The following is a 14,402-nucleotide window of genomic DNA, read 5'->3' on the forward strand; positions in this document are numbered from 1 at the left end:
GTTTTGCCTCTTTTGTCCGCGCTGAGCGCCTCAATTCGGTCTACATTTATTATTTTGACCTTTCGTTAGCAGGGGATGGACTTCAAAGAGGAAGCTCCTTTTTGCTGTCTTTTAAGGAGACCTTTGTGCTATTGCCGTGTGTGGAGAGAATTTTTTTCTCCTCTGTTAAAAGTTTTGTTCCAAGGGATGAGAAGAAAGTTGGACTCTGAGGGAATATTGAATGAAAATTAAAATCAATTAGGCTATGGACTTTTGAGTGTTTGGAAAAGACGCTGTGCGAAAAAAACAAAGATATTTAAAATGAGAAAACGCTCGCCGTTGATATGCATTGAGGATGAAAAGGCTCGCCTTATAATTACATTTGCTGTGGTCCTTATGCACGCTGTTATATCAAATAAAGATGGTCAATGAATAAAAGTGGGCTGTAAGTTCTCTGGTGATCTTTAACCATAACAATTAGAGACTTTACAGTTTTCAATTAACACAATCATAAAGTCTATGAGGTTAGGTTAAACGTTCTGTAGATAATTTGCGTCATTCAAAAAACATTAACAAAAACATCCAAAACAGCAAAAGTTTAAAAAATATTATGCAAGTATATTTTTTTATTTATTTAATATTTGTAAATCGTTAGGGTTAAAAAATTAAATCAACAGCAAAACATTGAAGAAAAGGCTACATTTCACTCTCAGTTGCTGTAATGGTGATGAACAGCTGCTTATATTTAATTATTTTTGGGATAAATTCTTTTAGATAACGTAGCTTAATAGATTTATTTAATAAGCTATAAAATGTTGTCCTTTATTAATAAATAAACTTTTCCATTGTGCGGCACTTAAAAAAAAAGAGAAAGTATTTCGGCTTTCAGTAACCAGATCATATTTTGACCTACAATGCCATTCATTCACAATAACCAATATTTACATTTAGCGTAAATATTACAACAACAAAATTTATCATTTAAAAACAATATCTACCAACAAAAAAGGTCCGGCTATAAAAATGCTAGCACATCAACTACCCACTGAATTCTTGTGCAAGAACGTTTGAAAGTATAACTATAGCACCACCTAGCGCGTACAATGTGTAATAGCGATTCTTTAAAAATGTAGTGCCTCTCATTATAACTTGCATTACTTTGCTCTTTGCCATATGATGTGCAATGTCATACATTAATTGAAAACCGTTTAAGAGGCTAAGACCATTGCATTTCATGATAACAAACATGCAAGGCTACCTGAAAATTAATTTGATAGAAGCATCTCTGCCAAGAACATGCTGTCTCCACAAAGAGGTCATTACAGAAGAAGACTTTATTTTATTTTTTAACTACCTGTAAAACATAAGTGCGAGCCTACTAAACAAAGGCATTTCCTATATATTTAATTGATGAAACATATCATTTGAATTAGTCACAAATACTTGATATAAAAAACACTAAAGTTAAGGCAAAGTTGAGCGATTTAATATCAGCATTTGATTTTTTTTTAAATCACCGTAATTTCACTGGAATTTTAGTTGTCTTGGAAAGCAGCCTTTCTCTTCTCAACAAAGGCGGTCATGCCTTCCTTTCTGTCCTCCTGAAAATCAGAACAAATCAAGTTCAAGAACTGTGTATGTACTTTCATCACAAAGAAATGAAGGAGAGGAATTTATATAACGCACCGTGGCAAAGGTTGCATGGAACAATCTTTTCTCAAGCCGATTGCCCTCAGCTAAAGTCAGTTCAAATGCTGTAAGACAAAGTAAGATTGTTAGTTTCTCACAGAAATGAATTCAGTCTTAGTTAAGTTATTAAAATCATAAGTATCATAAACAATCATAAACCCATACCGGCATTAACAGCTTCCTTTGCCATGGCTGAAACCAGTTTGGAATTTGCAGCTATTTTCTCTCCACATTTGATAGCTTCTGACACCAGCTGCTCTGCAGGGACTACTTTACTCACCAGACCTATGAAGTTAATTCAGTAGTACATCTATAAAATTAAGGGGCTGAGTTTACTTTATATATAAATTACTTTTAACCTAACCACATAATCAGCTGTACAGCAAAAATGCAATGTGACAATAACAAAGTACGAAAGACAAACCAGACTGTTTTGCCTCCAGAGCCGAGATTCGGTCTCCCGTCAGAACCATCTCCATCGCAAGAGATTTGCCCACTGCTCTCGTAAGCCTCTGAGTGCCTCCAGCACCTGAAGCATAACAAACGAACCTGATCTCATCTGCTCTAAAATCCCTTGTGTTGATGATTGCAAATTAAAATTATGTATCGTCATTCAATGCACAGAATGTAAAGACAAATGCTTTATTTTACCAGGGATGGTCCCCAGCATGATTTCTGGCTGTCCAAACTGTGCCTTTTCTCCGGCATAGATTATGTCACACATCATGGCTAATTCACATCCTCCACCAAGCTGTCACACAGAGGAAGAATAAAGTTTGAGCACACTTTCTAGTTGTGGTGCACGCATTGAAACCTTTAATACTCACAGCAAATCCATTTACGGCAGCAATAACAGGCTTTTTGACTGTTGATATTCTGTTCCAATGAGCCAGAAAGTTGCCCCCATAACACTCTTGAAAAGTTCTGTTCTGCATCTCTTTAATATCAGCTCCAGCTGTTGAAGCAAAAATGTCAATAAAGCACATAGTTTTAATTAAAGAAATAAACATAGAGGTGAATATTAATAAAACACTTACTTATCGTGACACCTTCTCACCTGCAAAGGCTTTCTCACTCCCTGTGATGACAATAGCTCCAACTTCCCCATCCGTTTCAAATGTATCAAGGGCTTTGCCCACCTCCATCATCAGACCATCACAGAGGGCATTCAGAGCCTTGGGTCTGTTCAGCTGGATAAAACCCACATTCTTCTTTTCACCTTTTTTGTCAACCAGTATGTATTGATATTGGCCACCTGCAAAAGGGATGTGGGTCAACCTAACACGTGTTTTAGGGAAATATTTAATATATTTAATGATCAAAGAAAAATAGTATGTGCATGACCACGTTGCATATCACAAGCGGAAAAACATGATGCAACGTTACAACATATTGGTAAATTTACACAGATACTGAATAGTTTAGCTTTGACCCGAATTAGCATTTTTAGCTTGTTATGCACAAACCCACGTCTTCAGCTTGCTGTTATATTTTATTTAGAAGGGTAAAAGTGTTAACTGTGCACATTTGTTGATAGAACTGAATGTTTGTCTTGCAGGTACAGAACGACGTTCTTCACAGGCTGCATTCACATAACCAGCGCACGCAAATGACGCAAGTTGTCAACCTGGGTAAGCTTGAAAGTGACATTGACAAAGACGTTATTGTTTTGGGGTAGAAATATTTAGTGTTACCTGAACTGCACTGCCTTGCTGCTGTCAATGCAGATGGCACCAATTTACTATGTTTGAGAAGTAACCCAGTAGATCTGCAAAGCAGTGCCATGATTGAGCTCGTACTAGCGTTACACAGTCACTGCGCAGCTCTGAGTCCGTCCCGGTTGGCTCATATTGGTGACGTAACAGCCTAGTGAGGATGCCAGATATTTTACAAGAAACTACTCTCAGTTGAAACCCTGCCATTGATTTCACAGTTAAACAATTCAGAATTCGACCAAAAGCGGGTATTTGAATAGGTATTTCTGTACGTATACATTCTCTCAAAGTTATACAAAAGGAAATATATATATATATATATATATATATATATATATATATATATGTTGCATCTTTTATTTTGCCTAATAATTCAACAACAAAATAAATATTTGGCAACAGTGTTCGATCGCTTTTAGCAGTATGGCGCCCTCTATTGGTTACATTTAAATGTATTTTTTGCAAGCGCTGACACAGAAGACATTAGTCTGTAAGGATTGTTTATTGGTCCGTAAATCAGTTAGAATCTGAAATTCATGAGTTACAAAATTCACTAAATAGCTAGCCTGTACATTGACTGTAAAAACAAAACATATGATCAATAATAAGTTTGCATACCAACTTTGAACAGTTTAGATGCAGTTTAATGATTGCAGGCAAATAATCATTTGCAGAATAAAGTGCCATTCAGATATTTGTTATTCACACATAGGCTATGTTTTTTCACTCAGTGGCTCCTTTTTCAGGTGCATCATACTGCAGCATATTTACAGGCAGGAGATGCTGGAGAGCAATTATGCACCAGCTCAACAATTTATGAATAATTTCATTTGTTTTAACAAACGAAGCATTTTCTAATACCATATGAGCAAAGATGCATTAAATTACAAAACAAAAATAAATTGAAAAGTGGTATGCAAATTTAGGTCAATTAGAGTAAATTATTTTACTAAATACTAAACCAATTTTTAAATAGGAACACTTTTTAGAAATACCAAATACTGAAAGCACACAAAACCAATTCTTTATCTGTTGGTCTAGATTTAACTCATGAAAATTATTGTACAACTTCAATTATTCATCACCACACACTAGTCAAGTAATGGGCCACTTTATAAATACAAACATAGACACTTTGAACAGTCCTGAAAGAAACATAATAAACCAACATATTAAGTTCTTAAAGCAAATCTCTGAATATACAACAAACGAACAATACCAAGCAATGAAATCAACTAGCCTAGTTTTTATGAAATGGAAACTAGTAACTCACTCTACACTCGTTCTAATCATTACATACACTCGAGACGTTATTGCAGTTCCAAAATATAAAAAAACAGGTAATAATTAATGTACATCAAGAGTTCGAAAGCTTACAAAATGTTCAATTAAGAACCATGACATTCATTTTACAACTTTAAACTCTGAATCAGTAAGCCAGACTGAGAATTGTTGCAATTTATTTTGAGATACAAAACAATAAACAGCACCAGAAATGGAAGCATTAAAGCTTCTGTCATGTGGATAATCAGCAGGATCATAGGGAGAAATGCAAAGGCTCCGTTTGTTAAACGCACATGCTCTTGTAGCTCCAGGGCCAAAGCACAAACACTTCAATGTGTTAGCTAATATGTGCTCCCTTATCTTTTAGACTGTTAAATAAGCTTTACTCCCTCCCCTTTCAAAACTATCCAGGTATACCACATTTACCTCACATACAGTCGAGGCCAAAAGTATTGGCTGTGTTTTGCAAAGTTTCTGCTTAAGCTGTCCTGGTTTATTCAGTGTTTATAGATTATTATGCAGATTGATCAGATGCCTTTAAAATAATTGCAAAAAGCAACTCCCGGATGTCAGTTACATTTAGAGAACCTGTGGTCAATCTCAAAAAGCAAGTGGATAAGCAGAAGCCCATAAATTGTGATCATCTCCAAGCACTAATAAGGCAAGAAACATTGCCATCAGTCAGGATTTGGCCCAGAAGCTGATATCCAGCATGCCAGAGCAAATTGCAGAGGTTATGAAAAACAAGGCCCAACTCTGTAAATATTGACTCTTAGCATATATTATGTTTTTGCCAATAAACGCCTTTAAAACTTCAAATATATTAAGATATCCAGTATAGAATAGAAACTTGTGCCAAAATAATCTACAAATACAGAAGCAGTAAAATTTGCTAAACACAACATTTATGTGCCAATACTTTAATAGATTTAATCTCATCCAAAAGTGTGAGTTTCACCTTTAAACAGTAAAACAGTATTAGACAAAACAAAGAAAGTCCCACAGAAGTACCCGTTAAAATAGCAATACTATTTGGTGTTCCACATTGGTCTAAACGTCCAGGCTTCAAATGCTAGATATATCTCATTCAACTTCAACTCAAAATGTTTTTGCCACAAAATGTCAGCTTTATTAGAGCGAGATGTATGTGGTCAAGGTACCAATAGTTATTAAATGTGTTGTGTTTGAGACTAAACATGAGTTTTGTGGTGCATAAACATCAGCAAAGATATTCTGAGTATAAGTGGCGCACTTCAAGTTATTTAGCAGAGTTTTTCCCAATAAAGACGGCTCAAGAAGTGATGCTTTGAGTGCCAATCAAAATGTTCAAGAAACGGAAAGAAACTTAAATAATTACTCATAATTAATATTAATAATCAAAGCTCTTAAAATGTATTCCCCACTCCCTCTTTCTACAGGGAGCGTTACGTTATAAAACTGAACATAATACTTATCAACAGTGCAATGTGTAAACACAATGGGTATTTTGACATTAGTCTCATAAATAAGTATGCTTGCTGGGGGTTACGGTATGTACGGATCATGTGGCAGAGGTGCCTTGCAGATGTTAAAGTGGGCAAATTGCCAGAAACGACGGCAAAACACAGGAAATGTGATGAGTCTTGAGTCCACATTTATATTAAAAGGAGCAAAGCGGCGAGTGAGTGTTATAAATAAGGGAGCTGGAGGGAATAATAGGCTTTTTCTTTGAAGACATCCACTATACACCCACACATTAGCTATTATGCAGCCTATGAGTGGATGATTTTACATTCAAAAAACTATTTAGCCCTGTTATTTGTGTTCCTTAAACTTTTACTTGATGGTAAAGATCTTGTGTAAACTTTATATGAGCCAAGTTGGGTTTCACAAAATTCACTTTATCTAAGTAATGAAAAACAGCTCTAATTCCTGAACTAGAAAACAATCACTTGTTGGTTTGGTTGCTATGGATTTCCCATAATAGTTAAGTTCTCCAATAATGCATTGGCTTAGAAGAGAATGATAGGAAGATCCACCACCGCAATTTAGTGCATCAATTTCAAAGATGACTCCAAACCTCAAGTCAACTAAGTCGTACGTGACATTCCTCTGCAGTGAAACACAATCTCTCGAAAAAGGAATGGTTGCAATGAACATATATATGAAGAATAAAAGGCTGGTTAACTGTTCATCCTGCTACACAAATGGGGCCTGAATAATACTCTCCACCCAAAATGATTTAGCTTATTAAAGAAGGTAGTTGAGACACCAAACCAAAAATGGGGTGGAACATAAAAATGCTAAAACTTTAAATCTCTAACGTTCTATTAGTCAATTTTTTTCCAAGTTTATTTTGTTAATTCTGATCATCTTAAAACTTAGTCTTAAATTACTAAATAGACCAACTTTATCTGATTTCCTGAGTCTTGGATCATTTTTGAAACTACACTGCTGACATCAATCTCTCATAGACTGGCAGTGTCCATTCATATGAGGCGAAATCAGAGTGGCGCTTGGTACTGCCACAGAGTGCATATCAAATTGTGCAATCCCTGACAAAAACTGAATATTAAAAGCTACAAGATTTTTAAACCATTCAACAAGGGACACACATCTCAAATTACAACCATTCACCAACCTGTCATGAAACAATACACAGAAATAAATGAAGAAAGCAAAATGAAGATGATGCTGGGAGGCCTTCATTGCTTGTGGCAAATGCACAGGTGGGCGTGGTCACCTGTCAGAAGTCCTTTCTGGTCTAGGTTCAGCCCAGTTTAGTGATCTGAAGACTCCCAACTATCCGGATCATATTAATGGCCTGCAAAGACTTAACTTTGTGATAAAAGTCAAACAGCTGGTGTCCATCCACAAAGATCCTAAAACGCTGGTGCTCACAATGGATCTCAATCTGCATAATCGGAAAAGGGGAGAGGGGGAGAAAAAAGGAGTGAAATGAGATCAAATCAAAAGAATCCTTTGTCAGTCACTGAGATTCATTGTGGATAGCGTGTTAAAAGGAAGGACTTGTTTGTCTGAAGCGGTTGTTGATTGATCTGGTACTGAACTGACCCATTTTTGCTTTGCTTCGCTTCAGCCACATTTACAGCATCTTTAGCCACTGTGATTATACAATTCATTGCCATACAGAGTAACTCTGTAACTGGCTACTATTAAAAAAGAAATGCAAAGCAGGTCTCTGAAACTAAAATAAAAAACACTTTTTACCCTGAACGGCTGGTCTGGGATGAAAGGGAAGTAAGATATAACTGCCTCCTCCTCACTCCATTTCCCAGAAACCCGTGCACTCCTCAGGTACTGTCGTTCTGCAAATCGTACACTGAGTTTAAGGGCCACATCGGTGAGCTCCTCATCATCTTTTTCCTCCTTGTGGCCGCAAGTCAAAATTATGTCAAAGCTGTACACAAACAGCAAACACGTTTCATTCATACATCTCTTCTTGTAGAGTGGACTGTCTACAGTTCTATCAACTTTAAAAGGTTTATGAAAGTCCTGTTTACATTTTCTGTGGTGTTACATACTGTACTCAATTTAAACTATTCAAAACAACAGCGTAATGCCAATTTTACCCTAACAAAATTATTATGCGTGTAGCTGTTATGATCGCATATGTATTTATTGACAGATTACATAAAAAAGTAAATGCAGATGTAAGAAATAGTGATTTACATAAAAGAAATGGCGACCTTTTGCAGGACTTACTAAGTATACTTTTGTAAACTAAATGTTAGTTTTTCTTTAAAAATGTATGTAAATCGTAGCTAACTCTATATTTAGAAATGTTGCAACACCCTTAAATAAGTAAATAAGAAAAACATTACAAACAATGAAGGTAGTGATAACATTGTAAAATAGTTCACAGCCATTTAGGCCTGCCTCGACATCCATTTTCACATGGTAACATTCTATTGAATCAGCAGTTTTTATAGAAAGGCTGTAAATTCCAGCTGTAATTATGTATTAGTACCACTTAGTCAAATATTTATGGATTCAAAAAAATAAAGCAGCATACAGTTATTATAGTTTAAGAGCTAAACCACCCAGAGAACAAACTACAATAGTGTTGCCATTTCCCTACATTGATTTTTGGGCCCATTTCTTGCTAGCCGTTCATTCTTTCTAATACAATCCAACTGCATACATTACCAGTCAAAAGTTTAAGATCACTTGACAAAAATGTTTTGCACGATCTTAAACATATTTGACTCTGAAGGTGTGTGTTTCAATTGTTTGAAATGACTTTTGTATACAAACATTGTGCCACCATGTTAACATAGTCTTTCAATAGAAAACTAAATTTTCCTTTAAAATTTTTTTTTGAAAGAGATTACTTATTATAAAAACAGCAGCCAGTAAAAGTCCAGCATATGTATTGTCCTTCAATGCTGTTTGTAAATCGTTTTTTTTTACTTCAAAGAACTGGGTGATAAAAAGCCAAGTGTACGATTTAACAAATTCAAGTCAAAGGGTGACTACTTTCAAGATGCTAAAATATAAACTTTTTAATATTATTTTGATTGCTTTTAGCAAGAGTGAAAAATTGTTCCACAATGGTTTTAATTGGTATGTTAATTGCTATTATTTTAAAATGTGGGGAAAATCAAAACAAAGAATGAGTAAGTGATCATAAACTTTTGACCGGTAGTGTACGTCTCTTGAATCAAATTATTAACCACAGCTTTGCTGTTATTGTATGATTGTACAGAAACTCTTAGTCTCGAAAGACACACCCTCATTGTTTTGAGATTTGTCTCTGTTACAGCTAATGTAAACGCCCAGCAACACTCAGCAGGTCTGACCCTGTGATGTGATGAATCAAGCTGAGCTCTAACCCAATGTCATAAATACAGTGATAATATAGCAACAATGTCCAACTAATAAAAGAATAGGCTCTGGCTGTTTCTCCAAACCTAGTGAGCTGCCTAACAAAACAGAGTTTCTGAATATGCCGACTGTCCCCAAAAATGCATGCAAGGAAGATTACAAGGTTTTGATTCTGAGCATCTGTTTGTTTCATTCGTTCATTCCCCAAACCACTACAACCCTACCTGTCTGGCTCTGGATCTATGATGCCCATGACAATGATCTTCTTCCCAGGCCTCATTCCACCTCTGATTCGTCCGCTGAAAGGAACCGTCTGGAATATAAAATCAACAACAAAACACGCAGAGAAATCAATCGTACGGCAGGTTACAGTACAAAGTAAAACGATTGTTTTAAGCATCCACTCTACCAGAATACGAGAGATGTCTTCTTTATCTGGTGATATAAGACCATCTTCTCCGTATGAATTCTTAAGGTTATGATCATCTTCGATATTCTTCCATAAAGAAAAAGAGGAGAGTCAAGATTTACACGTTTAAAGGACACTTTAGGACGCGACAGGGTGTAATACTAATAAAACGATATGATACAGGTGCAGATTTTAACAATACAACGGCACGCCTTGGCTGCAGCTTTGGATACAAATAAAGCGCAGCGCAATATGTTTACACAGTAAATCTAAACTGAAATAAGACTTAAAACAACCTTTCTATTTCCTTAGCGTGCAATGCGGTTTAACAAAATCATAAATGTCATTAATGGAATGAGAGATGGACGAGTCAGCTCTGATGTGATGGATTTCCATCGCGCGCCGTGTTAAATAGACTATTTTAATAACTATAATGAAACGATATTCTATCTACACGCATGAATGTACATCTGAGACATTGTATCATTTCTGTAGGATTTGTTACTTACTATCGCGTCCTTTCCTATGCTCGCCAACGCCATCTTGGAACAAAATGCCATAGGATGCTTATCAAGGCGGTCCAGCCCTGAGTCTGACAGTGTCGTGGCAGACAAGCAGACGGGGTTATAATAATGTGTCAATATTCGAGAATAAAATTATGATGTAAGCAAAAGAAAATGTATTAAGTAAATAATATACAACTCAGGTCTGTTGTCTACTAGGCTACAGAAATTAAGCAGATGCGGATTATCCGGAGTCTATGACATTAATCTGCTCATATTTCCACAGAATTTGCATACATTGCAGAATAAATGGCTACATTAAATGCAGCATTAAAATCTGTTTATAAGATACAATAAAATTGCTTTGTCTCAAGGTGGTAGTAAATTGCATTTTGTTTTTAATAAATACTTATTCTATATTTGTTGGCGGAGGAACGTAATTACATTACATTCTGTGTATTGTGCTTTTCATTTTTAAATGTACTGAAAATAATAAGCATTGTTACATTATAATGTGTCTATAATAGTTGGACAATGTTCTTTCAATCTGCAGTGAGAGGGCGACCTCTAGTGGTAAAGGCAACCTCGGCTAGTGACATATTATGTAAATCAGTGGTTTATTAAATCATTAAACCATGCTATTATACAGTTGTAGCGTGACATAATTGTTGCGTTGATTTCCATGTCAATGTGTCTTTGTCTTCATAAAATAAAACAAAGATTGCATAATAATGACAAGTTATTTATCCTGTAAATCTCATTAATATTTTAAGATTTTTTATATATCGATTTTGTACAGAACTGGGTTTTTTGTGTTCTGTGTTGATCCATGCACCATGATTAAAGACAGAAACCAACTGTTCTACACTGTTTCATTATGTTATCTGTTGGAAATTGCCTGACCTCTTTAAACATCATTTATAAACTGGAAGCATGGAGGACAAGAGCAATCATACTGCCTCTGAGAAAGACCCACCTCTCTCTCTCTCTCTCTCTCTCTCTCTCTCTCTCTCTCTCTCTCTCTCTCTCTCTCTCTCACTCTCTGACTCACTTGCTCAGATCAAGCAGTTCATCAGCAATCAACTGTACAAGCTGTTACACTGGGGGCAGTCTTGAGTTTGGGGTCTGGCTCAAAGAAAAGTGCTGTGATGTCTTTACTCATAAGAAAAAATGGTCTGTAGTTAAATCTTTAGCTCTAGGACAAATTACGAGAGAGAACTTCTCTTAAATTATGTGAAAGAACTTCTTCCACATCATGCCCAAACATAAAACTGATCTTACACTTATATCTTTGTCTATTTATTGCAAGTGCATTGATATTACATTAAGTTTTAGAACCATAAAAGTTTTGAATATACTTCTATAACAGCACGAACATGCAAAGGATGCATTACACTATGACCTGCTCTGTCCATAAGTGTATTTGAGCATGCAAATTTAATAAGTGTTTATTTAGCAGCGTCAGCCTGTAATTAGGTTAATGCAGCGTCTGCAGTGCACTGCTCTCCCACAGGTCCATTCTTCTCACTTGCTCAGGCGGAAAGCACCACAGACGGACTTGGCACTGCCCGCTGCCCTCTGGTCGTGCCCACTTGGGACTTTAAGACACCTTGCCCGCCTGCTTCACATGATGTAAATGTTCAGCCATCTAACTGCCACCAGCTGTCAGATACTAATTAACCATAGTGAGTCGCTTAATGTCTGAAAGTGTTTTAAAAGTTGTACTGAGAAGGGAAAGTTTTATGAATCATTTAGTTTGGTCTTAACCAGTTTTGGATCTTTGAAGACCAAAATTATGCAAATGTGGTTCTCATAAAATTGGTCCACACCACTCACTATATTCTAAATTACAATCCCCAAAATAATTCATAGAGGTTTGGGAGGGGATGAGGGCACTGTTTTTCTTTCAGTTTTTTGCAAACTGTGTCTTTGAATCACCAAATGATAAAATATGTGCAAAATGTGCAAAATACTCAAGCCAAGATTTTATAACAAATCTCTCTCCATCTGCTTGCCTCAATATATTGCTGTTTGTCTCTAACTGTTTTTCTGTCCCTTACTGAATTTGGCTTTTTGTGAGTTTTTGTGAATGTCAAGCTCCCACACACTTCCTCACACCCACTCCCTCCATGCAGCAGCTGTGTGTGGTCTGCTTCTTACTTCCTGTTCTGGCTCCTCACTCAGGGCCTTTCCCCTCAACACACACACATACAAACAATGATACGAGACCACATCAACTTCAAGAATCAAATAATGTCATGTCCAATTTATTGCAAATAAATACATAATATCATAAACCTCCCTATTTGGAGCCCCAAAATGTAAGATCTGCAGAACGAATCCCTTTTGTTGAGCAACAGGTAACCCTGTAAGTCTGACTGCTTTCATTGGCTCCATCGGCTACTTCATAATAATTAACTCCCAGTGACCTTTGATTCAGACGTAGCCCGGCACGAGCCCAATGTTGTATGGCACAATCTTTCATCCTAGTGAAAACCTTAAACTTCAATACGCCCTCAAATCTCACAATGACAAGCAAATTATAAGCAAATGATCCAGTGTTGTTTTATACCCAGTCCTTCTTTACACAGGCATTTATTTGGGCGGTTTAAATTAATCCAAATGGCCTGATTCTGAATTCTTTAATGTTAATAACGCTTCATAATTTTAAACTAATAACTTGATAATTGTATCAAACTCAATTCTGCATTCAGACATGACTCAAATTTCCCTATTTGCGGAATCTAACATTACGTACATTACTGTGTCTGTGTATGATAGTGCAAAAGGGGCACTGCAAAAGCCACACTGTCAAATAAAGTGTGTTACCACATATTCTACTGAGAGGTGGGGTTGGGTTGCTGCCGTGTACGATTCAAATTCCAGCCAGCGGGAGCAGTCACGGGCTGGTGTTTATGTGTGTGTGTGTGTGTGTGTGTGTGTGTGTGAGAGAGAGTGTGTTACATAAATGTGTGCGTCTGCTGAGCTGGACTTGTGGTTGGCGGAGAGTAGGTGTGGCTTCTTTCCCTCCGAGGTCACACTAGAACAAGATCATTCAGATATTTGCACAAAACCAACCTGACAGAGAGACAAGGCGGGGTAAAGGGAGGGTATACAGTCGCTCCAATTTTTTATATTCTCTCTCTCTATCTCTACAGAAACCAGGAAGACTGTCTACTGTATTTTATACCCTGTGAACTGAGAAGAATCAAATTATGAATGCAGCTGTATAGTTGCCGCTTACTAATTTTAAACACAACAGATCGCTGTGTGCTCTTCTGGCAAAGGAGAGCCATTGATCAAATACTCACAGAATTATTTTGATTAAGACACTGCAGTTGACACTGACAAGAAGAAGAGAGGAAGATCCTGGAAGATGCCCAGCACCAGTGAGAGTAGGAAATGGGGGAAGGGGAACACCCTGCTGGCCTCTTAGACAGGTGTGTCAACTGGGTCACAAATAAGAATGAAGGAAAAATCACTGGTGTATTTTTGTCCAGTGACTGTCCTTGGCTTCTCACTATTGGCAAAAAAATAAAAGGCACCCAGCAAAAGAACATATCATCTGATTTGATGTAATCTGACATATTCTGTGTTAAAAATGTAGGATGGGAAATTATTACATATATACTTCAATTAAATAATGTAATTTAATTGAACAACTTCCAGTTTCTAACTATCCAGCATAGTATTAATTTTAGTTCAATTTCATTAGTACACCTTAAATAGAGAAAGTTTTTCCATAACACCGCGTATTTTAATACCATGTACTGTCTTTATTTTATTTTATCATCTATTACTATTATGATTTTAATTATAATGTATGTTAAGCTGCTTTGAACCAATGGAAATTGTGAACAATGCTAGGCCTATATAAATCAACTTATTTGCATTACAGAATGCGTTTGATTTTAATAATGTATTAGTAAATGCTGAATTTAACATTAAACAATAAATTAATAAATACTATAGAAGTATTGTTGATTGTTATTTCTT

General features: G+C 36.3%; 2 protein-coding genes across 2 annotated transcripts; both read right to left on the reverse strand.

Annotated features, from left to right (window-relative positions):
* Nucleotides 1-1,295: 1,295 nt before the first annotated feature.
* echs1 (enoyl CoA hydratase, short chain, 1, mitochondrial) lies at nt 1,296-3,520 on the reverse strand. The gene is made up of 8 exons (XM_056760889.1): nt 3,363-3,520; nt 2,726-2,923; nt 2,496-2,623; nt 2,320-2,419; nt 2,093-2,197; nt 1,834-1,953; nt 1,666-1,733; nt 1,296-1,580 (listed from the first exon to the last, which is right to left on the reverse strand). Exons 1-8 carry the CDS (start codon nt 3,451-3,453, stop codon nt 1,515-1,517), a joined length of 876 nt encoding a protein of 291 aa, XP_056616867.1. The 5' UTR covers nt 3,454-3,520; the 3' UTR covers nt 1,296-1,514.
* Nucleotides 3,521-3,870: 350 nt separating this feature from the next.
* Nucleotides 3,871-10,494, reverse strand: lgalslb (lectin, galactoside-binding-like b). Its single transcript, XM_056761578.1, has 5 exons — nt 10,413-10,494; nt 9,904-9,990; nt 9,719-9,807; nt 7,878-8,067; nt 3,871-7,560 (listed from the first exon to the last, which is right to left on the reverse strand). Exons 1-5 carry the CDS (start codon nt 10,461-10,463, stop codon nt 7,417-7,419), a joined length of 561 nt encoding a protein of 186 aa, XP_056617556.1. The 5' UTR covers nt 10,464-10,494; the 3' UTR covers nt 3,871-7,416.
* Nucleotides 10,495-14,402: the final 3,908 nt, after the last annotated feature.

This window comes from Triplophysa dalaica, chromosome 11 (assembly GCF_015846415.1).
Source record: "Triplophysa dalaica isolate WHDGS20190420 chromosome 11, ASM1584641v1, whole genome shotgun sequence".
NCBI classification, from domain to species: Eukaryota; Metazoa; Chordata; class Actinopteri; order Cypriniformes; family Nemacheilidae; genus Triplophysa; species Triplophysa dalaica.

What these genes read in the sequence shown, in the direction of transcription:
- echs1 (XM_056760889.1), bottom strand. Translation starts at nt 3,453, where the DNA reads ATGGCACTGCTTTGCAGATCTACTGGGTTACTTCTCAAACATAGTAAA. An exon ending in GAGTGAGAAAGCCTTTGCAG is followed by an intron (nt 2,624 to 2,725) that starts GTGAGAAGGTGT and finishes TTGCTTCAACAG; the next exon opens with CTGGAGCTGATATTAAAGAG. An exon ending in TCTGGAGGCAAAACAGTCTG is followed by an intron (nt 1,954 to 2,092) that starts GTTTGTCTTTCG and finishes TTAACTTCATAG; the next exon opens with GTCTGGTGAGTAAAGTAGTC.
- lgalslb (XM_056761578.1), bottom strand. Translation starts at nt 10,463, where the DNA reads ATGGCATTTTGTTCCAAGATGGCGTTGGCGAGCATAGGAAAGGACGCG. An exon ending in ATAGATCCAGAGCCAGACAG is followed by an intron (nt 8,068 to 9,718) that starts GTAGGGTTGTAG and finishes GTTTGTGTACAG; the next exon opens with CTTTGACATAATTTTGACTT. An exon ending in TCCCAGACCAGCCGTTCAGG is followed by an intron (nt 7,561 to 7,877) that starts GTAAAAAGTGTT and finishes CCGATTATGCAG; the next exon opens with ATTGAGATCCATTGTGAGCA.